Source organism: Equus caballus, chromosome 20 (genome assembly GCF_041296265.1).
Source record: "Equus caballus isolate H_3958 breed thoroughbred chromosome 20, TB-T2T, whole genome shotgun sequence".
Lineage (NCBI taxonomy): Eukaryota > Metazoa > Chordata > Mammalia > Perissodactyla > Equidae > Equus > Equus caballus.
The window spans coordinates 26,210,247-26,236,505 of record NC_091703.1 but is presented as its reverse complement, the minus strand read 5'-3'; the positions used below and the strand labels follow the sequence as shown (position 1 = coordinate 26,236,505).

At 42.4% G+C, this 26,259-nt stretch overlaps 1 protein-coding gene across 7 annotated transcripts in view; it reads right to left on the bottom strand.

Moving 5' to 3' along the window:
• Positions 1-519: 519 nt before the first annotated feature.
• The window catches only part of LOC138919426 (butyrophilin subfamily 3 member A3-like), a 41,020-nt gene continuing 15,280 nt past the window's right edge, over positions 520-26,259 (bottom strand). For 2 of the 7 annotated variants that reach the window (XM_070244208.1, XM_070244209.1), the window contains exon 10: positions 16,158-18,329. In XM_070244208.1, coding sequence (XP_070100309.1) covers positions 18,304-18,329 — 26 coding nt within the window. In that variant the 3' untranslated portion in view covers positions 16,158-18,303. Of the gene's footprint in view, positions 2,277-5,819; positions 5,979-6,311; positions 6,339-6,991; positions 7,019-9,442; positions 9,505-16,157; positions 18,330-21,604; positions 23,328-26,259 lie in introns of those variants that run through there. The other 5 variants (XM_070244211.1, XM_070244212.1, XR_011429588.1 and 2 more) reach the window with 4 other exon arrangements.

Here is a 26,259-nt window from a genome sequence, read left to right as displayed (position 1 = left end):
GGACCCTGTTTTTCCTGTCATCAGTTTCCTTACCTCCACTAACCGCCCTACCCACAATCCAGAGCTGTAACACTTCCCTTCCCTTTCCTACCTTCTAGAATTAACTTCTGCATTTCCTTTTCTCCTCTGATGCTCAAATGATGATTTTCTCCTTATCCCTCTTCTCTCTAACCCCTTCATGAGCACAGTCACAATCAGAGAATAAACTGCAGAACGCAGGGGAAAAAAATTTTCTTATCCTATTGTAACTCACAGTGTGCAGGGACCTGAGACAAGTCCAGTCTGTGACCCCAAAGTCCCTAGATTTCCAGTGAATGATGTAGAGCCCAGGATTGTCCAGCTGTGGGTCACCAGCCACTGGTATCCCTGAGCCTACCTTCTCCCAGTTACTAGGTAGAAGACACAAAAATCTTTAAGACTTAAAATTGCATAGCTGTGAATAGCCTTTGGAGATGATCTAGCCTTTTTATTTCCTTTTTCTGTTTTCAGAAGGAAGACTTTGCTTTTTTTTTTCTTTTTGGCAAAACCTTGATATTCTCTGAGGATTCAAGCATTGCTGCTACCCAGGAGGAGAGATCTCTGTGTACCAAAGTGTGTATGTAGTAGAGGACTGGGTTAGGAGATGGGGAGGTGATGATGAGGTAAACATAAGCAACACTCTTTCTAAAGCCAGAGGAATCCTGTTCAACTTGTTGTGCTTGTGGGGGTCAGGGGAGAGTTAGGGGGGAACACAGGGAGGGGTTGGAGGGGCAGAGAATGAAGCAAGACAGCAGCTGCAGTAGTAGACTGTATGTCTTGTCCTTCATTTAAAACCCATTGAGGGAGAGATGCTGAGGATACTGAGAGAAAAAACCCCTTTCTCTCAGAGAGGTAGCATTCCAGTGGGGGCAGGAAGATGTCAGCAAACAAAGGCTTTCTAGTTGTGCTTCATCCTCTGCCAGTAGATGGACCGGTTGAGTGCAACAACCCCTACACCCACACAAGGTTCCCCTCCCATGTCTTGCAGACCCCAATCAGGCCATTGTATAGATTTCTTCTAGAATAATCTTCCTGAGACATTGCTTCACATTTTCCTCAGGAACCTAAATGCTTTCTGATTCATTTCAAAACTGTGGAATTAACACACTAGCGCTGGCTCCACAGTTTCCTCCCAGGACTGGGTTGCTCTTGGGAAGGGACAGAAGAGGGGGCTGTGAGAGTCTAAGAGCCTAGTCTACCTACAGCCTCCATCTGAAGAAAATGAGGCCCAGGGGTCCTGGGGAAGTTTGTGCCAGAAACATCCAGTGAAGCCAGACCTCAACCCCTGGGGTAGCTGACCTGATCCAGAGGGAAATACATATGTTCTGAGCAAGAGGAGGACCCATTGCCCTTGAGGTCGCTTAGCAGGAAACCAGGTCCAACTACGGTGTGCCACTTCAGTTCATGACAACTTGACTCAATCATTCTCTGTCATGAGAGGAATAAACCTAGAGGGTGTGTTCCTTCTTTTGAGTCACCTCCAGCTGTGGATTCCCTCCAAGACATTCCTACTCTGTCCTATTCAAATTACAAATTGCTGACTCATGGAATCAATGAGCGCAAGAAAATGGTTGTGTTAACTGGCTAATTTTCAGGGCTGCAGCAATAGTAACCAGTACATTTACCTTTTCACAAGAGAATAAATTTTACAGAACAAACAACAGGAATAAAACCAGGCCTCCAAAGGCATTGGAACCAAGGATATGAACATTGTCAAAACTCTCTCCATCTTGAACCCCTCTGTCTGCATGCCTCCTTCAGTCTAATCTCTTTGTAAATCTCCTTCCTTTTGCTTGTCTAGACCACACTGTGGACAGAAAATGCCTTCCCACAGCTCCCATGCATGCATAATACTAACTGGGTGTAACTGGTTACATATCACTGAGCCATTCAATCAAAGTGTACAAGGTATTCTCTCTGACCTAGTAGGTCAGATGTCCATCCCAGATCCAGTCCATGTGAGGGGGCAGTGGGTCCACATTATGTGGACGTGTATTGGAAGACAGGAACTCACCACTGCTAAATGGATGGGGGTGGAGGAAGGGCACACAGGTCTTAAGAGGCGTTAAGTAAATTCTCAGAGACAGAGCTTTAAAAACAAATGCTGTTGATGCCCAATCTCATAGCTCCTTGATCCATTTCAGGTAGACAGTTCCCTGCAAGGTAACAGTTTCCCAGGTGCCTGTCTTTCTTCTTTTCCACTGAGAGCTTTCGCCAACACCAGTAATACTTGCTCCTTTGTACATACACAGTCCAACCTGGAAGTGCAGGAGAGTTAACATCCCATGGGCAACCTTCAACCAATAGAAGACGGAAGCTGCGGATGAATGCCCCAGGCTCTACACCCCTGCTAGGAGGATTCCGTGGTATAGCCAACAATTTCATATGGATTCTCAGAGTGGCCTGGGTGGGACAAATCCCAGTTGCCCACATGATAACTAGCAAATTAATGCACCATCTATGCCACTTCCACTTAGTTGGCTTTTCTCTTTATATTTATTTCCAAACTTGGGTTTCCTGGGATCACTTCCCAAATAGACTACCCGAACCCAAGTCCTTGACTCAGAGTCAGCTTTTGGGGAACCCAAACTAAGAGATGGGATTACATAGAAATTTTGCAACACATCACATCCAACGGTGAGAATTACCCTTTCTGGAGAAGTACGTTCTGGCGTATATACCTGAGTCTGGCAAGTGAATAAAGGGCTACAGATAAAATTCCCAAAAAGTCACAGGCATCTCCAATCATGGAGGCCCTTAGTCTATACAGGAGCATCCCAGCATGGAGGCCTCCTCCTCCTTCAGAGTGAGCAAGGCTTTTACCATGATAAGTGTAACAGGCTAAATAGTCCACACCATCATCTCTGCAACCTGTGAATTGATACATTGCATGGCAAAAGGAACCTTACAGATGGAATTAAGGTTTTGGACCTTAAAGTAGAGAGATTATCCTGGATTCTTGGTAAAATTATCCTGGATTATCTGGGGGGACTCAATCTAATCACGTGAGTTCTCAAAAGTAAAAGAAGGCAGAAGAATCAAAGAGATTCAGTGGAAAAAGAGCCAGGAGAAATTCAAAGAATAGGAGGGACTTAAGATGCCATTGCTGCTTTGAAGATGGAGGAAGAGGACCACCATCAAGGAAGGTGGCAGCCTCTAGAAGCTGGGAATAGGCCTCAGCTGACAGCCAGCGAGGAATGGTAACCTCAGACCTACAAGTGCCAGAAACTGAATTCTGGCAACAATATGAAGGAGCATGGGAACAGATTCTTCCCTAGGGCCTCCAGAAAGCACACAGCCTGCAGGAACCTTGATTTTAGCCCAGTGAGATGCATGTTGGACTTCTGACCTACAGAAATGTGAGATAATAGATTTATGTTGTTTTAGGTCTTGAAATTTGTGGGACTTTCTTATGGCAGCAATAGAAAAATAATAAAATAATGGTTTTGTGAAAAGGTTGCAGTGAAGTAAACTGTGAAACTGTTGTGAATAAACTCTGGGAGTTTAAAATATAGAAAAAATTCAGTTGAAGAGTGAAGATTATTAGCAAATTTATATAATTGGAATAATGCAATTAATATTAGTGAAGTGCTTCACACAGCGTGTGTATTTAGTAAGTATTTTACTGTTGTGATGTGTTGCTGTTAAGGAGGAGGCCCTCAGCTCCAGGGTGGGCAGGGGGAAGTCAGGATGTTACCTCAGCCTGAGGGTCCCTATTCCCATCAGCAGAGCCCAGGGTCATTGGGGTTCCAGGGAAGGTCAGGTTCTAGGTCAGGGACAAGGGAACTCCACTCTCAGGTGAGATACTGTGCCTTAATACTGAAAACAGGGCAGATAGGCCCAAAGAAAGAGGTGTGCAGGAAGGTGTAGATATGAGATCCATCCACGGCATTGTAGAATGAGACCTCATCAATTTCATAGTCCAGGAAAACCCCTACTCTTCAAAGAGGGTTGACAATTGTCAGGTTTGTGTTGGGAGTCAGTGAAACCCTCAAAAGTCATTCCCCTCAGACAGCCCCTTAGTCCAGAATCCATTCTAGGTGCTCTATAAACCCATTTTTTCCCTCTCTACATTCTCCCTACACACCCCAACAAACCACTCTTTCCTGCCCCCCACCTCCACCTCCCAGAAATGTCTCCTTGAAGTGAAGCTCTTGCAGTCAAGCACATGTAATGCCAATCAAATCTCTTAGGGTTGTCTGGCAGATTACATCACGTGTCTGCCCAGAGAAGGCTCCTCTGATCCTCAGAAACAAGGAGGATGGGGTTTACTTTGTCTGGATCAAGAATGAAATCCTTTGCAGAAAGTTTGAGGATGGGCCATGGGGTCAGCCATTGTTCCCAGACCTCAGAGCCTCAGCCTTCAAGACCTGAGTCTGGCTGAGGAAGTCTGAGTCCAGAGCCTGGTGTCCCCAGAGTGCTCTGAATATGACCTTCTCAACAATAACAAAAGAAAGCCCCAGGGGTCATGTGTTCAGTGAAGTAGAATGTTGAGGGTCAGAGTCTGTCTAACCTGACATCTTGAGCTGGCTCCTTCCTTCCGTCTTTTTCCTACTTCCCTCCCCAAAATGAACTCTGTCCACCTGTGCTTTAAACTCACATAGACTTACATTTCAATCCTTGATCTACCACTCATGAGCTGAATGACTTTTCCTTTTCTGTAGTCCCTTTTTCTATAGACCCAAGCTATATAGTATCTTTGAGCCACAATTTCCTTCTGTGTAGAAAAAGACAACACATGTTTTACATGTAGCCCAGGGTGAATCATGGAGGAAGAGCCTGAGGGTATAATAGCTCCATGCCTTTTCTGTGCTAGAGGCCATTTGGGGGACTTTCTGTGCTCCCAGATCCACTCTCGTCCTTCCTCTACCCTCTTCTGGGCCCCAGGAATCTATCCTCTATGGACGACATCACTGGCTTCCTTGCCTCTGGTTACCTGTGGTGTTTGGCCAGTGGGAGGTACTAGCTGAAGATTGGAAGGAGAAAGAAAAGAGAGGTACAGCATTTATTTCCCCATTTCCTCCCTGTCAATTTCAGAGGGTGACGTTCTAACAGAGGCACGACTCCTCTCAGTCAGCCCTGTCTTGCGCTACAGCCTCCTCTGGGTTCCAGTAACTGTTCCCTCTCTCTATTCCTTCAAGCCTAGGGGTGGTGAGGGCTCCCCACTATTGTGAGTCCTGGGACACTTCACATTTCCTTGTTCGTTTCCCTTAACCCCACTCCCACCTTTGTAAAGAGTTCTTTTTCTAAACCTTCTTCAACCACCCAGTTTGAACATACCATCTCCTTGTTATTGGTTTTTTCACCAATACTCATTCACTACCTTATTTAATTTTTACCTCAATCTCACATAATAGGAATTATGGTCATCATTTAAACATGAGGAAACTAAAGTTCAGAAACATTAAGTAACTTGGGGACACACAGCAGCAGGAGGTGGTGTAAGAAACTTGGGAAAAGCAAAGATCTTTGTGTGTGGCCTTCTCTCCTTGGTCATTCCACATCCTCACTCCCCCTGCAGTATTAGTTCATTCTGCCTCTCTTTCCCTCAGTCCACCCTTTATGCCTCTTCCTTCTCATGAAGATCTGTGGACCCAGGAGAGCAATCCTCCCTGGTTCTCTGGTCTCTCAGCAGGAAGGCCCTGGAGATGGGCACCTTTGAGACCAGGACCCCAAATCACCCACCCAGAACTCTCCCAGTCACAGGGACTTTTCTTCCCAGAATCTCAAGAGTTGGAGAAGAAAAAGAGAATATAGTCCCTCAGTCTGTTGTCCTTGGGAACATACAGTGATTCACTCACCAGATTGGAAAAGGGCCATCTTCCATTCTGAAAGGCAGTAGACACAGATAAGGAAAGGGCATTATTTCTGTTTTTCCTCCAACCCATTTTCCTCAGGAAGCCTTTTCTCTCTCCGCATCTTCAGTCTCTCCCAATGTCCAGCTTCCTTCATCCACAGCTCTGCTGAATCAGGGATACAACTTTTCAAAAACAGTGGACTTCCTTCCCTCCATCGTGCTGGAGCGAGCTGCGGGTGATATGGCCAGGCTTTGACAAGGTGTGTGCATGTGTGTCAGCAGGGTGAGGGGTGGCTGAAAATGCTCAGCTGCTGTATCTGGAAGGTCCTCTCTGAGGCTCCAGAAAAGCAGGGTTGGCGTCCCCCACAGAAAATGAGCTGCTGGGCTAGATCTGATTATTCCTAGTGGGAATGCGAATGGGTCATACAGCAGAGAAAACATTTAAATGCTTAGTACACATGTGCCAGGAAACACAGAGAATATCAGGGTCACTCACCAGCATAGTCCTGAGATTTCTTTCCACCTGCAATGGAAGAACCATAGAGATATCACCTGAACTATGTCACTTCTGAGTCATATCCTTTCTCTTCTTTTGCACCCATCTAATCTTTCTTTTTGACCCCAACTCCACCCCCTTCTCCCTCTACCTGTTCAATTCTCCCCTCCTGTCTCCTCCAATTTCAAGTCTGAGAATATCAATTGCATACTGATGATACCACAGGCACCATGTAAGTGCTTTCCCAGATGAGAACTGGTTGATCTGTTTTGTATGTATCTGTACTCCCATTCCTGGGTTTATTTGTTTTCTTCTCAGCAGCCTACAGATTATGTAAAGCAACCAGTTGAGGTTCCCAGCATAAGGAAGGCACTTCATCTAGGGAGTTCCATCCCCCTCCTCCTCTTTTCCTTTCAAGTGCACTCCTGGGTATCCTATGGTGCCTTGCTGGGCTGAAGAGTCTATGGGCCCCTCTTGGAGAAAGATAGAAGGCACTTTTCTCCATCAGAAAACACCACTCCCCCATACTTTCCCCCAATCAACCACCTTTATTTCTTTTCTCATAAGTGGATCCTTGACATTTCTCAGCCCTGGACAGTTAGGGATGAGGAAAGGGGCTTGGAAATATCCCAGCAGAGAGTCTTAGATGGGAATTCAGAGAAAATATGAGAGCCACTCACGAGTCATGTACTGGATCTTTCTCCACTCTGCAATGGAAGAAATATGAAGAGTCATTAAGATGCTTAAAGGAGAGATAGGGAGACATTTATGGGTCCCTGGGGGAATGGGAACTTAGTGAGTTCATGCTCGAGCTGCTCTGGATATAAAAAGAAAAAAAAAAAAAATACTGTTATGGGGATCAAGCAGGGGACACTTCTTGAATGCAAACTTTACACGTGACCCAGTGCAGGGGTAGATGCCCCAGGTGGGCAGGGGATGAGATGTTCGGGGTCCCTTCCATAGGCTAGGGCCTTAGGTTCCCTCCTTGGTGGGATACTTCTTGCACTTCATTCCAGATCCTTTTCTGTCTGTGCTGACTCTTTTTCCACTTGCTCTCTCTCTTTCTCTTTCTCCTGTTGCCACAGGAAATAACCTACTGCTGAGAGAAGCAGCAGCAAGACAGGCAGGGTCCCAGCCAAGGCCACTATTCAGGGCCTGGCCCTCCAGAAGAAGGGGTCTGCAATGGAATGGAGCTTTAGCCTCTCACCCCCAGGGCAGGGATCACAGAGTTGATCTCATGACATTAAATGACCCTTCTCTTCCTAAAGTCTCAGGGCACTTTGGGTAAAACTTCAGTAAACTCTTACTATTACGTAATACTATTACTTCTCTTGAAATATCTGCTTCTCACATGTGACTGAGTTATTTGAGCATCAAAATCATGTCTTTTCTAATTTAATTTTAATAGGTTATTTACATGGTACAAATATCAAAAAGAATATAAAAAGACATCCAAGTTTCCCATCCACGCCCTCCCCCCCTCCCATGTTTATTAGCTTAATTAGTCAGCTTAATATGGTGGTTAAGAATGTGAACTTTGGAGCTGGAGGGGCTGAGTTCAAATTCTGGCTCCTCCACTTGACTCACAGTGTGATCCTGGATTAATTACTTAACTGCTCTGTTCCTGGTGTCGTAATCTACAACATGAGGCAATAATTGTACCTCACTCATAAGGCAAAAGCAATTCAAGCTTATCAAGTGTCTGACACATAGTGAGTGCTATGCAAGTGTTTATTAAATTTTAAATGTAGAAATAGGGGCTGGCCCCGTGGTCAAGTGGTTAAGTTCATGCATTGATTTGGATCCTGGGCAGGGACCTACACACCGCACATCAAGCCATGATGTGGTGGTGTCCCACATAGAAGAACTTACAACTAGGGTATACAACTACGTGCTGAGACTTTGGGGAGGAAAAAAAGAGGAAGATTGACAATAGATGGTAGCTCAGGGCCAAACCTTCTCACCAAAAAAAAAAAAAAAAAAAAGGTAGAACTATATTCTTAATTTTTCTTGTTTATACAAAAGATAGCATTTTATACTTCTACACAAACTTCTATATCAGGGTTTTTTCTCTTCATTTTGGAGATCCTGCCATATTAGTACAGAGAGAATGTCTGTGTTTTCTTTCCCAGAACTGCAATCTTCCATTGCACAAAAGTTCCCCATCAGTGCTGCCCTGGTAGTGTAGTGGTTAGGTTCATGTGCTCCACTTTGGTGGCCTGGGGTTCTCAGGTTCAGATACTGGGCACAAACCTACACCACTCATAAAGCCATGCTGTAATGGCAACCCATGTGCAAAATAGAGGAAGATTGGCACAGATATTAGGTCAGGGCCAATCTTCCTCACCAAAAAGAAAAAGTTCCCCATTGATGGACATTTGGATGGTTTCTAACTTCATTATTATAATTAATGCTATAAGAAATAGGCTTTTCCATGAGTCATTTCATACAAATGCAAGTATATCTGTCAGAGAAATTCCCAGAAGCGGGATTTTGGATCAATAAATAAGTAGCTTAGAGAATACTAGTATATTGCCCCAAAGGAAATTGTGCCAATTTATATCCAAAATACATCGACTTATAAAAACAAATGTCTAAGAGTGATTGTCTCCCCATAATCCTGCCATCAGAATGTGTTATCTGCCATCTTGGTCTTGTTTTGCTGTTAATCTCACAAGTAGAAAATGTTTTAATAAACGTTCCTCCACTGACTGAGATGGGACATCATCTCATGTTATTTCCTTTTCACTGAATGAATAATTCATGTCCTTTGCTCATCTTTCTACTGGGTTGTTTTATATTTTAAGAAGATTAGTTCTTTCTCTAAGATGTGAGTTGTACATATTTTTTTTCCCATTTTGTCATTTGTCTTTGCTTAATGGTCTGACACTTACCATTTTCCCATAGTTCCCATTGCCTATCACAGTTTCTGGTACACAGGAAATACTGAGTAAATGTATGACATAAACAGCTTTATGAGAAAAAAAAAACATCTCTGGAGTAAGAGGACTCTGGATCCCTGTTCTGTGCCTTATATTCACTGTAAAGACCCAATTAGCAACAGAAACACATATCCTACTTTCAATAGCTGCAGCTCAATACAGTATGCCTGAGCCTAAGAGGGTACTGACCTGCAATGGAAATCTTGGCAGTCTTTTCCTGCTTTAGGAGGGTATTTCTGATGATTTTAAAACTGAGAAAAATATAAAAGAATAAAATTTAAATAATCTGTTATGGTAATCACATACTTTGTTTCTTGAGAATGTTGATATTTCTGGAAATATTTCGGCTACGTATTTACATATATATGTACATATATCAAATGCCTTTAAAATGTTTCATCCTTTGACTCAGAAATTTCACAAAAAATATCTGGTGTTAACGTAAAGATTTATGTTTAAGGCTGTTCATCATCATAATAGCTACAATAGCAAAATGTAGATACAATTAAAATATCCAAAGTGAATGCAATTTTTTTACAATTATAAATAAAACCCTTTATTAAAAACATGATTCCTAATGACTGTATGGACATCCCTTTATAATTGGGCAATTTGTTATCTATCCTTCAACTGTTGTATGTATGTGCATGTTGTATATGGAGGTTAGTTCAGATTTTTCTGTATTACAAATAATTTTATTGTGAACATCTTTACATATGTCTTTAAGGCACATCTCTTTTTTAGAATCTCTTAGAATGCATTCCTGGAGGTGATCAGGAGAGGCTGCAAGACTCATTTGCTCCTTTCTGACAGCAATAAGTTCCTAAGAACATGCAGTTGGTAGGTTTCTTCATTCAGGTTGTCTCCCTCCCACCAAATTTCCCAATGCAGGTCCTTACCATTTGCACTGCCTCCTGCCCCGACCCCCCCATCGCCTCACCACACACACAAGCCCCAAACCCCTTTCTCTGGGTGAGTACCCCCTCTCAGCTTTTTAGCCTCTCTCCTTCCACGTTCTGTGGCCTTGTATTTTACCAATCTCCCCCACTTACACCTTGGTTTTTACCAATTTCCCTCAGTTAGATTTGGGATTCTAGTCTGAAAACCTCAGCCCACAGAATGAAGGTAATCAATAATTCTCCATTATAGTTAACAGTCTGCTCTGGAAAAAAAGGAAAAGAAAGAAAGGCTGCTCACTGTGAGAAACAGTAACAGAGTCCCTCTTTGGAAGAATCAGTTTGTTGATTGACTCAGAGGGATGTTTCTCATCAGTTTCTGGATGGAAACCATTGGGGAAGGTTAGAATGAAAGCTGAAACTGTATTGGACTGAACACAATGAAGAAAAATCACAGCTCTAATTCCCACACTATTTGTGTCTCTCTCTGTTTACCTATTTGAGTCATTCAAGAGTATGTCTGTGTATAATCAGTACTTCATTCTATATACTTATGTTATGTCATTTATGTCATAATAGAGTTATCATCAGAAATACAGAGAAAAATTACAAGATTCTAATGTGAAGAGAGGAAGACCTGCATTAATTAAAATGTTTCTGTGGCAGTGTGCACCTAGGTAGGCACACAGAGGAGAACATCTTTTACAACAGAGCCAAATAGAAGGGTGAATGGAAAGAAAACCAGATCCACTCCACCTTTTTAGCACCTCTGAAACTCAAGGCTCAGATCCATGACCAAATCATACAATTTTCAAGTTTTCACATGCTGTGCTGACAGTGACTGATGGGCATGTCTTACATTTTACAGAACAGTCTTATTTGGAGTGTTGCTGAGTAGCTTCCTTCACCCTCTGTGCCTTATTTGTGCTACATTTGTATTTTTCACGTGTATTTATTTCTACTCTGCCTGCAGGATTCTGTATTCTCTGAGGTTAGACTCTGGATAAGCTGTGGATGCTGTTTGTATTAGGTGCCTTTGGGACAAACGGGTCCCACCTGTGGCCTAGGGCTTCCCCAGGCACTTTATTGTCATCTTGAGACAGTGATTAAAACTCCTAGAGCTTTGATGTGACCTTAGCTGATGGAATTTGGTTAAATTCCAACAGTTTGAATTTAGGCTCTGTGGTGGACACGGCTGGTTCCTTGTACAATATCTGCTGCTTCTTCTCAGTAATCAAACCCAATTTTGGGGGGGAGGGGATCGCGGGGGTCCTGCACTGTTCCCATCCCTCTTACAGTTAGGAGAGACCAAGAGACTAAGTTTGAGCCAATGATTTGTAGGTGGAAGCTGTTGGGTTGTGTTTCTCAAGAAGGGTCCAAAATCTTCCTACATCTTCCTTCTTTTTGCCTAGAACATGGTCCTTGGAGCTGATATGCAGTGACCATTTTGTGACCATGAGGAACCTTGAGAATGGAAGCCACATGTTGAGATAGCAGAGAACAAAGACAGGAGTATGGGGCATGGATGCATCTCTGAGCTGTCAGACCAGCTCTAGACTGCCGCTCTCTGAATTCATTTTATATAAAAGGAAAACAACCCTTGTTTTGCTGAAGCCAGAGGTGGTTCTGGTCTCTGTTATCATCAGCAAAATACAATTCTTCCTTCCCCAACCCCCACTATCAACAGTTTATCATGAAACTTTTCAAACATAGAGCAAAGTTAAAAGACTTTTTCAACAAACACCAAATATACCTACTATCCAGATTCAACAGTGAACATTTCACTATACTTGCTTTATTTTAGTCTATCCTTCTGTTCCTTCCCCATGCATCATTCTTGATTTATTTACGTCAATCTTTATTTATTTATTTATTTAATTTCCTTTACTGTAACTTGCAAACATCAATGCCCTTTCCCCTGGATACTTCAGCACACTTATCAAGTAAAAGAACACATTTCTGAAATGCTTGAGGCATTGTGTTTGAAACACAAATGTCGGAGTTCCTTTCAGTTATATGTTCTAAAATGATCAGTGGGGTATTTTTATCTGAGTATCTCTAGCTCCTAAATGCCTCACCATCCCCAAAGATATGGACAGTCTGGCCCTAGGCACCTGGGTCCTCCTAGTAAGAGTCAGGCTCCCTCTGGAGGCTGTGTATGCAGGAGGCTCCAGGACTGCCTCTCAGGAACTGCTTGAGAAGGAGACAAGCACTGCCTCAGGGCCCCTCTGTCCACCCGCTGACACATGCTGAGAGAAGTGCTCTCTTCTCTGCTGATACCACTAGAAGGCAATCGATGTTCTGGAGGACCTGTAGGATGTAGGGCCCACAAATCACTTCAAGAAGAGCAGTCATAAAATCACTTGTGAAGGAAAGTGAGGAGAAGCATGAGGTTGAGTTCAGAGACAAACTAAAAAAGGAAAGTGGGCATTCCATTACAAAAGGGTGAGAAAGTAAAAATTTGCTCAGAATGTAACAATTGGCCCTGATGTTCATGATGCTAGGATACCAGACATATTTGATAAGCCCAACGACATAGTTAACAGAAATAATATTTCTTCCATGTTCATGCTGCAGCTGCAAAGCATCAAAACAACCCCCTTCTCTGAGTGCTTCCTCCTTTCTTACTCACTGAGAAACTCCCTTTTAAAAATTCACAATCTTCTTTCATTCTTTTGCAGGTGGCTGTCCAGTTTTCCTAACACCATTTATTGAAGAGACTTTCCTTTCTTCATTGTATGTTTTTGGCTCCTTTTCTGAAGATTAGCTGTCCATTATCTTACAACATACACAAAGATTAATTCTAAATGGATTAAAGGCTTGAAAGTAAGACCTGAAATGATGAAATTCCTAGAAGAAAACATAGGCAGTATTCTGTCTGACGTCAGTCTTAGCAGCATCTTTTCAAGTATCATGTTTACTCAGACAAGGAAAACAAAAGAAAAATAAACAAGTGGGACTACAGCAGACTAGAAAGCTTCCTCATGACAAAGGAAACCATCAACAAAATGAAAGACAACACACCATCTGGGAGAAAATATTTGCAAATCATATGTCCAATAAGAAGTCAATTTCCAAATATATAAAGACTTCACACAATGCAACAACAACAAAAATGAACAACCTGATCAAAAAATGGGCAGAGGATATGAAAAGACATTTTTCCAAAGAAGCTTTACAGATATCCAACAGGCACATGAAAAGATGTTCAATATCATTAATATTAGGGAAATTCAAATCAAAACTACCAAGAGATATCACCTCACACCCATTAGAATGGCTATAATTAATAAGACAATAAATAACAAGTCTTGCAGAGGATGTGGAGGAAAGGAAACCTTCATACACTGTTGGTGGGAATGCAAACTAGTGCACTCGTGGAAAACGGTATGAAGATTTCTCAAAAAATTAAAAATAGATATACCATATGATCCAGCTATTCCACTACTGGGTATTTATCCAAAGAACATGAAATCAATAATTCAGAAAGATTTATGCACCCCTATGTTCCTCGCAGAATTGTTTGTGACAGCCAAGATGTGGAACCAACCCAGGTGCCTGTCAATTGATGAATGGATAAAGAAGATATGGTGTGTTTATACAATGGAATACTACCCAGACATTAACAAAGGACAAAATCATGCCATTTGTGACAACATGAATGGACTTTGAGGGTATTATGCTGAGCAAAATAAGTCAGACAGAGAAAGACAAATACCATATGATTTCACTCATTTGTGGAAGATAAACAAAGAAACACATAGATAAAGAGATCAGATTAGTGGTTACCAGAGGAAAAGTGGGTGGGAGGAAGACAAAATGGCTAAAGGAGCACATGTGCTTGGTGACATAAAAAGTAGACTATTGGTGCTGCAAAAACTAAATTAGTTAATTTTAAAAAAATACAAAGAAGAGCGTGGAAATGTAGCAGGTGAAGTGTTTGGAATCTCAGCACACAAAGAAAAATTTTGCATTAAAATATTGTATTTAGGGGCTGGCCCAATGATGTAGTGGTTAAGTTTGTGCATTCCACTTTGGTGGTCCAGTTCGCTGGTTCGGATCCTAGGTGCGGACCTACACACTGCTTACCAAGCCATGCTGTAACAGGTGACCTACATATAAAGAAGAGGAAGATGGGCACAGATGTTAGCTCAGGGTCAGTCTTCCTCAGCAAAAAGAGGAAGATTGGCAGTGGATGTTAGCTTAGGGCTAATCTTTCTCAAAAAATAAAAAAAAAAATATTGTATTTAATGCAAAACAGAACAAAACCAAGACCCTTAAAAGCTATGTAATTTTATCTAGGAACTATTTTGCAGCTATATCCAGACATTTTGATGTCATAGTTGCCTTATCTTCAAATAGTCTGTAACTACAGTTTCACGTCTTTTCCATATTTGTTGTTAAGGAGAATTTATTTTTATTTACTTGTTTTGTGCGTGCTTCTGTGGTCCAGAGAATATGGTTTGTGCAAGTTCTGGTTTTGGGAATTTATTGAGGTTGTGACTTAGTGTGTAATAATGATAGATAATATTTAAAAAATTTATGATTTAGAAATACTGTAAGAAGTTCTTTATATGCAGATTTTATTTAATTCTCACAATAATCCTATGATGTAGGTATGATTATTATCCTAATTATACAGAGGAAGACACTGATGTTTAGAGAGATTGAATGACTTACCCAAGATCACACAGTTGTAAGAGTCACTTGTCAAAGCCCAAGATAAGAGTCAAATTAAGGATCAGGCAAATTGGCAATGACCCAGGGTCCACGTTATAAAGGAGGATGTATTAGTTTGCTGTGGCAAAGTACCACACACTGGGAGGCTTAAACAACAGAATGGTATTGTTTCATAGTTCTGGAGGCTAGAGGTCCAACATCAAGGTGTTTTTGGTGTTGATTTTGATAAGAGATTTTCACATATTGAGGTACATGGGGTAACTATTTGAGTTCAAAACTGATTCAGCTTGAACTAGAAAGCCTGACTTATGGCCTATCAAACATACATTGTACATCTGCTTATCCATTAAAGTAAGGATACAGAATGCAGACTTCCTCTCCTACGCCCTATTGGTAACTCCCTATTGGTAATGCCTGGGTTAGTCCCTTTCCTGGCATCATGGTCATGTTGACCTGCTAATTTGCAACTGAATACCTCTTTGAAAATGTGTCCTGGCTGTGTTTAATGTATCTTCTTCGTTCTAAAAAGATATAAGAGTCTACTGAAATGCATACTTCTCTGAACACCTTCTAAGGCCTTCCCGGGTTATAATCCTCACTCTAGCTCATAATAAACTCACTCCAATTTTGATTTATAGGGTGGTGGTTATGAATTATTTGCATCAACAATTTCTTCTGAGAGAAGTGAGAAAGGGCTGTGTTCCTTGTTTCTCTCCTAGTTTCTGGTGATTTGTGGTCAATCTTTGGCATTCCTTGGCTTATCGAAGCATCACCCTGATGTCTGCCTTCATTTTCACATACCATTCTCCCTATCTGCATGTCTCCATGTGCAAGTTTGCCTTTTTTATAAGAACACCAGTGATACCTGATTAGGACCCACCTTAACGACTTCATCTTAACAAATTACATTTGCAATGATCTTATTTCCAATTAAGTCACATCTTGAGGTCCTGGGGCTTAAGCCTTCAATATATAAATTTTGGAGGATACAATTCAACACATAACAAGTGATAAATCACCATAGAAATGAATCAAAAATCAGTTTCCAGGTCATTCAGGTTTCCAAGGAGAACTTCTTAAGTCACTGCTGACCTGTAAACTGGTACCACTCTGACAGAGTAGACAGAGCTTTGACAGGGCATTCAAAAACAGATAAACCTCCTCTTCAGTATTAAATTTCTCTTCTATTTTCTTTCTTTGCGACAAGCTTAGGTAAGTCATTTGATGTGACTACAGGCAATGCCACCATCTCTGAGATTGGCTAGAGGCTTGTGCCTGATGTTAGCAGCAGCAGCTACAATTTTGAAAATAAATGAGGTAGAGTGATATTTATTAATAGCAAATCATTTATTCTATAAAAATTAAGTTACGCATTTTCAGAAGTCTTCCCAAGAAACTATCCAGTCATAATGTCATATCAAAAACTGAAGGCAATATATATCCAAAGAAATTCATATTTATGTTCCCCAAAAATCATGCACTGAAAAGTTCATAATATCACCATTCCAAATGGGAAACAACTTGAATTCTGTCAACAGAATAATGCGTCAGCAGTACGATGACTATCACAAACATAATGATGAGCAAAAGAATCCAGACACAAAAGAGTATAAACTGTATGATCCCACTCATCTAAGTATGAAATCTTGGACAAGTAGTTGTTGATGTCGGGGGCGGTTATCCTCAGGGGAGAGTGTGACTGGAAGGGACAGGACGGGGCAGCTCTGGGCTATGGGTGAGGTTCTGGTTTTTGATCTGGTTGCTGATTACGCAGCACGTTTGGTTTATGAAAAAGTATTCATCTACAACCTTATGACATGGAAATTTTTCTTTAAGTGTATTATACTTCAAAGACAAGTTAAAAATAAATGAAAAGTGAGGACATTAAATCTCTAAAAGTAAGTGAAAATAAATGAGAAAACAAAAAGTTAAAATGTGTCATTAGGGAGTTCATTTGTCATTGATGAGATTTAAAACATAAAAGTTACCTTGGAAACTGGAACCACTCAGTGATAATTTATTACAGGGATATTAACTCGGTGACACAGAGTCTGCTTAGCTTGTGTTTATTAGATTAAAAATAATGTTAAGGCAATTTTTTAAAAAAAGTAAAAATTATTTTAGAATTTGAAAATCTCTGTAGCATCCCCTAGCCAGAAAGACTGCCAAAGAGAATACGAAGCCAGAGGAGGTCTAGGAACTGAAAGAAATGTAATCAGATGTCTGTTTCTGCAAGTTTACTCTGAGACTCTAGACTGTCATCAATATTGTAATAACTTTTAAAAAGTGGTGTGTTGTTTATGCTGATTGTTTTCCAAATTTCTTGTCTGTTCCCTGACATTTATTTAGTATGAAGTCTTCCAAATCTTAAGAGGAAAAGGACAGCAGTAGCTCTTGGAGGAAGGGAAGCAGAAACCAAAGAGGTAGACTGGTTTGTTGGTGACGGCTGTGAAGAGAAGGGCTGTGGGAAACTGAGTCCCAGGGATCTGTGAGAAAAGAAGAGAGAAAAATTGGAGGAGTTGGTCCAAGCTGAGAAGGGTACTGGGCTAAGCAGTAGAAAAGACTTGCCCTGAGGGGTAGGAGAGAAAGGAGCCCACCTGAGTGGCTGGCGGCAGCCTTGAGGAATCAAGGGTGCACAGGAGGAAGAGCAGGTGACAGGAAAGGATAAGGAATTCAGGTTTGGACACAGGTTTTAAAACCCATTAGGGCATCCATGAGGTGTAAGCCAGAGATATTGGGATTATACAGGTTAAATCATGATTGAGTAGGAATGAGCAAGGCCTCGGGGGAAAGAATCAGGTTAAAGGCACCTATTAAATGAGGCAGATGAAGTCTTAGAATAAAAACAAAAATTCCAGTTTACTGACCATCTACTTTCTGGGCTTTTCTTCAGCCTGAAGTAGAAGAAGGAAATCTCATGAGATAACTGGCAAATTAGAGGATCTCAAATCCTACAGAGGAGAGAAGCATAGAACTTACTGAGGTCTCTGGAGATCCTCTCTAAAAGGACAGGAAGTTAGTCAGTACTGTCCATAGCAGAGGACACAGGTTTACTGGGCAAAGGGACCTCTGGGAGACCCATTCCTGGGCTGTGTGCAGTGAGTCCTGGGAGCTGTCACAGAACTAGGAACACTGGGGCACAGTCAGGGTCACAGGATGGGGAGGAAATGGAGCGGGGCTGGTGGTTGTCAGTGAGGAAGGACTGCATTAAAAACCTCCATTACAACATCCCCTCATCCTCTTCATGTTTGTCCTCTCCCTTTCTCTCTGTCCAACCACCTGTTCCACAGCCTTCTTTAGACCTCATTGCCTTGGTCTTCTGATTGCTTTATCTTTGGTCAGGCATTCTCATTCTTTCTCAAGGCGATGTTTCCAGATGACACCCAGCAGCACACCCACCAGGAGAAGTCCCAGAAGAAGTAAGAGTGAATTCTGGGCTGACGCCCAAGAAAAGTCCTCCAGGAAGATCCTGCCTCAGCCAGAATTGCTGAGCATTATTCCTGCAGAGAAAAGCAGCAAAGGGCCAAATACAGCAGGTTTCTTGTGGCACAGAGATGCCTCAATGACTCTCCAAGATTCCTGGTTAAGCCAATGGCAGGGAGGGGCTTGACTGGGATAGTGACTCCAGCCTTGCCCAATTCTCTCTCACTGCATGGTTGGGAAACCAAGAAATCTTGAGAGTCATGGTGAAAAATCAAATAAAGCCTCTGGGACTTAAATCAGGGAGGCACAAACCCCTGAAATACGGAATTGAAGCTGCAATCTGGAGGAATGTGTGAACATTGCTCCTTTTCCCCCAAATCATGGGAACAGGAGCCTTCCACTAAGAATTACCTTGAATCAGCTTTTACTCTTTTGGCTAAGACGCTTTAAGGGGCTTGTCCAAGCTCAGAACTAGTTGTTTTTCTGATTTCCAGCCTAGTAACATTCCCTGGCCCCAAGCTGCTTCTGCTTAACTCTGAGAGTGAGAACTGTAGTGTCCCTAGGTGGAAAGAGTTCCTGGTCCGAGGTATGTGGACAACTTAATTGACAGTTTTGCCTTTGCATTCAAGCAGAGAAGCTTCCTCTATAAACGACCATTCCATGCATAAAAGATGAAGGGATCTCCTTGGTGATGCCAGGGCAGGGGTCTGCAATGGGAAAGGGGACTACTGGGCACAGGAAAGGAATGCATCAAAATGGACAGGAGAGGCAGTATCTGAAGAGTAGGAGGAAGTGTTGGAGATGATGGAAGGCAGGGTTGCAGTCTCACTTCTGGGGAGGACTTTTTGCTGTAGGCAGCACTCCTTAAACTCCATCATTAATCACTTTCAAAACTGCATCTAGTCCTAACTCACTCTTCTCCTCTATCCCCTTCCCCCAGCTCTTGCTTGCTACTACAGCTTTGAAGTGAGAGCCCCCAATCCCAACAATTTCCTCTGCAGCTAGAATAGCTGAAATTTCCTCCTGAAATTTCTCTGAAAAAATAAACAGAAATAAATGAATGTCCTCAGTAGAAGAACCAGAGAATTCGAGTTTGCATGAAACAAGGAAAGACTGGCCCTTTCTATGAACACCACTGTGTCCCTGCCCCCTGCACATCATCCAAACTGTTTTTAAGAAATTCCTTTGTTAAGCTCATCCAACAAATTATACCAAAGACAAAATTAAAGCAATCACTTAAGTCTTAGGACTTCCTGCTCTGCTTGATTTTTGCCAGGAGAGGCAAAAAAAAGTTGCATATCGAAAGGCTCACACAGAAATTGACACCAGATTTGACTCAAAATAGTGTTGCAAATTAGAAAGAAATTCTACAAAATTTTACATGGGGTTCAATAAGGGCAAGCAGGAGGCAATAGACTTAAGGACAAAACCAGCCAGGCTGTTAACCAAACAAAAATCAATAAACAAACAAACAAACAATTCTACACAACTGAATTCAGAGTGGGGTAGGTCAGGACAGGGTCATGTTTACAGGGAAAGAGTGGAGGGTTCCTGCCATGTACATACCCACGTTGTCAGCTCTGCAGTGTTGCTGTGAACAGAGTCAGGACACCAGGTTGAGAAACACTCCTTTCATGACATTTTTGTATTAATCAGATGCAAGGTTGCCCTTCTGAGTAACAAAGATGGGGTTTCTTACCAGCTATGATTGGAGACCCCCTGAGAAGGTTGCACTGTCCTCAAATTTCACTTCCACTGGTCTGATGGACTGAAATGCCTCTGATTTCTGTGTATCTTCAAGGCTTTTGCAGTCTTCAAACATTTCTTTTAAAGTATAATAAACTGACTCCAGGAGTGAGGTCATACCTTAAAGCCATTATTAATAAACTCCTAGATATCCCAGTTTAAATGCCACTTCTATTTGAAGCCTTGCCCAATTCCTTGTGGCTGAATTCTCACTTTTTTTCTATGTGGGGCCAACAGGCTTAGTACTTAGTCATATTTCCATGAAATTTTCTGTTTACACGTGAGTCATTCTCACTACAATTAATATTTGGGGAAAGGGAAAGAAGACAAAATTAATATTTATCAAGCAATGAGATGTCCGTATGTTGTCGTCTGCTGGGTAGTCCTTGTTTATTCCAGTTGTCCTGGTGTAATTATTGACAGTGCCTCTGCTCACTCTCCCAAGTGTACAGTTTGGATGATCAAGTACATGGTTCCCCATCAAGAAGCCACGTGACAGGTGCTGTGCTGGATGAGATTTCACACTGGATCCTCTCAGTCAGCCCCAGAGGTACACAGCTCACTCCCTCATTCTGGTTTTACTCAACTGTCATCTTTTCAGTGAAGCTTTCCAGACCATTCTGTTTATAACTACATTACCTCCATGCCCCCATCTCTCTCAACCCCACCCCCGCTTTCTTTTGTCTATAGGACTCATCATCATCAGATATAAATACAGTTTAATTCATTACTTCATATATTGCTCTCTGCACAGTCTAGAATGGGAGCCCCAGAGGGCAGGGATCTTCAGGGATTTTGTTCTCTGATTTATCCTCAGTTTCTAAAATGGTGACTTCGACAGAGGAGATGCTTCTTAAATATTTGTTAAATGAATTTATGAATGTCTGTGATCAGAGGGATCTCAGGGATAAATTTTTCCTGCTTTGAAATATTGATTTCATAAATCGTTTTATTCACTCATTCATTTTATAGCTATTTACCAATTACCTACCAGGGGCTAAGCAATTTGCTGGATGCTAGAGGTATACTGGTGAATAACTGCCGGCGTGAGTCAGATGCTGACTGGTTCTGGTGTGATTTGGACTATGAAGCTTTAAAAGAATGTCCAGTAGCAAAAGCCTGAAAGGGTGCTCTTTCGAGCTGTCCACCAACATTCTCAGTTCCCCTGGGCACATGGTTAGGACTGTATGTCCCCTCTCCTGAACAGTGAGGAACAACCATGTGAGTTGCTTTGGTCAATAAAATGTGAGTATAAATAACATGAGCCCCTCACAGGCAGAAGCTTTAGGAGCCAGTGAGTGATTTGTGGGCTCTTTCCCTCTGTGATGGTGAACCGCACAGCTCCAGGGCCCTAAAGGAGGTCTGTGTGAGGTTGGGCCCACCATACTCACGGAGGACATGTTTCATGTGTTAGAAATAGACCTTTGTTATGCTAACCTACTCAGATTTGAGGGCTGCTTATTACAGAGGCCAACCTAGCCTATCCTGATTAATGCACACCTCAAATATGATTAAGAACATGAACTGATCAGAGCCTCATGGGGAAAAGTTAAATAAACAGACCTCAGGTGTAGACTAGAGATAGCTCAGGGATGATGACCACTTATTGCTCATGGAGCAGATCCAGGACTTCATTTAATTAATATCTCTGAAGCAACCATTATGCTCCAGGTTCTGTGCTAAAGATGTGAATACAGCAGAAGCAAAATAGAATACAATCCTTTATGAAGGTTACCTTCTAGTGGGAGAGACATAATAGTCGATATAAAAAAAAAAATAAAATGTGTTCTATGGAGGGAGGTTATGGGTGCTGAGGAGAAAAGCAGGGAAGAGAGGTTGAAAAGGGTCAAGGGTGGTGTTTGATCCTCACAGCCATGGAAAACAACTGAGTAGAAAGAAGAAATGGATTGAAATCACATGTGAAAAACTTCTTTGTGGACTTGATGAAAAATTTAAGGAGCATCATATACTATATGGTGAGAGAGGTACAAACTCTTTGGATAACAAATTTGTAGTATCTGTTAAGGACTAAAGTAAATATTTCCTATTACAGAGCACTTCCTCTCCTAGTAACATGTTTCACTTGGGAATTTTGAGAAGGGGCATGTTGTGGACTGCACCCCCAAAATTCCTATGTTGAAGCCCTACCTTCCAGTAGTACAGAAGGTGACTGTGTTTGGAGATAGGGCCTTTAAGGAGGTATTTAAGGTAAAATGAGGCTGTTAGGGTGGGTCCTAATCCAATTTGACTGATGTCCTTGTAAGAAGAGAAAATTAGGATACACAGAGACCAGGAATATGTTTACATGGAGGAAAGGCCATGTGAAGACACAGAGGGAGGGCCACATGAGGACACAGGAGAAGGTGGCTATCTGCAAGCTCGGGAGAGAGGCCTCAGGAGATACCAAACCTGCTCACAGCTTGATCTTGGTATTCGAGCTTCCAGAACTGTGAGATAATAAATTTCTGTTGTTTAAGCCACTTGGTGTGTGGTATTTTGTTATGGCGGCCTTAGTAAACTAACATGGGTCGGCTATAGGAAATGTTCCATGTGTCGATATGAGTAGTGGTTATATGGATTATAGTTCACAATAATTCAGTAATTTGAACATTAATGTTTTATGAGTCTTTCTGTATACATATTGAATTTCACAATAAAAATGTCTAATTCTAAAACGTGTTACTGAGGAACATCCTCAGAGATCTTGGAGAAGTAAACATAATAATAATCTGTAGAGATCCAACATTCTCCCTGTTCAAGGCTACTGCTGAGTTCTGTGTGCTTCTCAAGAGGTGATGCCCACAGCTTAGCAGGGCAAACCCACTCCTTTGGCCCTTGGGCAGCAGAAAGCCACCCTCCCTGTGTAAAGGGGACTCTAGGCAAATATCTGTTGCTCTGCCAAGGGCCTGAGGTTAGGGGAGAAACTTTCCACAGGAGTCAAACTTTGAAAAAGCAACAGAACAAAATGAAAGTACCTCCCCCCACCATCAGGCACATGGTGACATCATCTTAGGATTTGCCTTCTTGGAAATAACAGTGGTAGATGCCGTTTTCGTGGGCTGTGACATTGTGGATGATCAGCACCGCGCTCCCCTTGCTGATCTCTTCCTTCACAAAGGTTGTCCTTCCTCAGTTCTCCTCCATTTGTTCCTCTGTCCTCTCTCGCCTGCCCTTATACACGAGCACTGCTTGTGGGGAGAAGCGAGACTGGAGTCACGGCACCTCCATGTCCTCAGCACTTTTCTCAGGTGACAGGTGGCAGCGTAACATGCTTTTTCCTCCCACCATGGACAGGATTGGATCAACTGGCCCCACAACAGTAAACTAGTCTGTTCAACAAAAGGGTAGAATTAGACCGCGGCACCAGCCATCAAATATCCAAGGCAAGAAAAGAAGTGCATATTCCAGGGCACAGACAGATTCTGTCTCTATTTCTAATATTTTCTTTCAGACACATTCTTTCTAAGACCACAGGGGCTTCCTGAGCTGAGGATTCTGGCCCCAAGTGGCTGTGGCTGGTCATCAGCAGTAGATATCTAATAGGAGTATCTATTGAGGCTGCTAATGTTTCCTGAACAAACATTGAGAAGCAGACACTGAGCGCCCCCTACTGACCCTGTGCTTCCAGAGGTTTTCTTTCCTTCCCCAATCCAGCACAGTGCCTGGAGTGGAGGATAAACGTGAGCTGTGCAGTATGGTAGCCACTAGCTAGTATCGATGGAAATGTGCTGTAAATGAAATTACACACAATTTTGAAAATTTAGAATAAAAACATTAAATATCTTTGTTAATATTTTACCTTAATTAATATTTAAACAATAATATTTTGCTTATTTGGTGTTAAACAGAATATATTATTAAAACTTATTTCATGTGTTTCTTTTTTACTCTTTTAAATGTAGCTGCCAAAAAAATTATAGTTGTGTATGCAGCTGCCCTATGTGGCTCTCATCATATTTCCATGGGACCACTCTGGTATAAATTCAGTGAGCATGTGCAGAAGGAAAGGATGAGTGAACACAACTGCAGCACTTCTTCAGACTGCAAGGTTTTCAGACTGAAATGTCGATTTTCCTTTCTGAGAAGCTGATAGGAGCTAGTGGCATGAACCCTACCTGAGACCAGTGCAAACAAGCTGAGGACGTGGAAGAAGAGAAGGGAGCCCGGCAGGGATAAATGCAGGGAAGCAGCTGGCTCCATAAGCACCAAAGAGGAGTCACCCAGGAGAGGCAGGGACCAGAGACTTAGGGGCACAAACACGGAGGAATCATCCATGGAGACTTGACACCACAGTTCCGATCTAGGTCTAACATTCCTGTAACCTGTGCCGGTATCATCAGAACCCCAACTTCTGTCTTGGGCAGCACCTCTCCTCTCCCAGTTCAGGTATTTCCTGATAGATTGATTCATTAAACACTCCATAGAATAAGCCAACAATACAAGGACCAGGGAGGCAGTTTTCCAGCCTCTTTGGCTCACTTCTTCGGCCAGAGTTGAGTTTCTTCAGTTGTCACTTCATATTCTTCCATGTTCTCCCTGCTTCCACTTCCTCCTCCCTAGGAATCAGGCTGGGAGACCAGAAGTAGAACCAGTCATGGAGAACTTCCTCACTAGGAAGCTTCCCTTCTCCCAGACACCCGACCTGTCCCCTCATCAGGTTCCCTTCCTCCACTTACAGTCCCCACCACCGGCACCCCGGAGCTGTAGCACTTTCTTCCCTTTCCTACCTTCTAGAATTAACTTCTGAGGTTTCTTTTCTTCTCTGATTCTCAAAAGATGATTTTCTGCTTATCCCTTTTCTTTCTAACCTGCTCATGGGCACAGTCACAATCAGAGAACAAAGTGCCCAGAAAGCAAAGAAAAAAAATTTCTTAGTCTCCAATTAGTCTCAGTGTGCAGGGTTGCGAGACCTGGGACCCCATCCACTTTTCAATCACAAAGTCCAAATATTTCCAATGAATGGTTTAGAGCTCAGAATTGGTCAGCTTTGGATCAGCCAGGCAATGATATCCCTGAGCCTACTTTCTCACCAGCTACTAGGTGGTATACACAAGAATTAAAATCCCAGAACTGCAAATAGCCTTCTGAGATGATCTGGCCTTTTCATTTCCTTTTTTCAGTTTTCAGAATGAAGACACTTTTCATTTTTTTTTTGTTTTACAAAACCTTGAGATTCCCCACGGATTGTGGCATTGCTTCTAGCCAGGAGGAAAGGTCTCTGTGTAGGGGTGTGTATAGAGTAAAGGATGGTTTTGGGGGTTGGGGAGGTGATGAGGTAAAAGTAAGCAACTCTCTTTCCAAAGCCAGAGGAATATTATTCAAGTTCAGCTTGTGGGGGGCAGTGGAGAGATAAGGGGGAACACAGGGAGGGGTTGAAAATGAAGTATGACAGCAGATGCAGTAGTAGAATGTAGATCTTGTCATTCATTCAAAAACTATTGATGGAGAGATGCTGAGGATACTGAGAGAAAAACCCCTTTCTCTCAGAGAGGTGGCATTCTAGTGGGGCAGGAAGATGGCAGCAAACAAATACTTTCTAGTTGGGCTTCATCCTCTGCTAGTAGAAGGACTGGTTGAGTCCAACACCTCCTTCACCCGCACAATGCTCCCCTCCCATGCCCCACAGACCCCAATCAGGCCATTGTTCAGATTTCTTCTAGAATAATCTTCCTGAGACACATTTATTCACATTTCTTTCAAGAGCCTAAATACTGCCCCTGGAGGCCTCCAATTCACTTCTCATTCCACTAAAAACTATGCAATTAACATGCTAGCAATGGCTCCACGGTTTCCTCCCAGGACTGGGTTGCTCTCGGGAAGGGATAGAAGAGAGGGCTGTGAATGTATAAGAGCCTGGCCTGCCTACATCCTCTATCTAAAGAAAATAAGACCTGGGGGTTCCGGGGAAGTTTGAGCCAGAAGCATCCAGTGAAGCCAGGCCTCAGCCCCTGTGGAAGCTGACCTGAGCCAGAGGGGAACACATGTGTTTTGAGCATGAGGAGGACCCATTGCCCACAAGGTAGCTCAGCAGGAAACCATGTCCAACCAGGGTGTGCCACTTCAGATCATGACAACCTGACCCAATCATTCTCTGTCGTAAGGGGAATAAAACTAGAGGGTGTGTCCCCTCCCTTGAGTCACCACCACATTCCTTGCAAGTGAGGCCAAGACATCTTGGAGGCCAGAAAAAATATTCTTGCTCTGTCCTCTTGAAATTTCAAATTGTTGACTCATGGAACCAATGAGCATAAGAAAATGGAC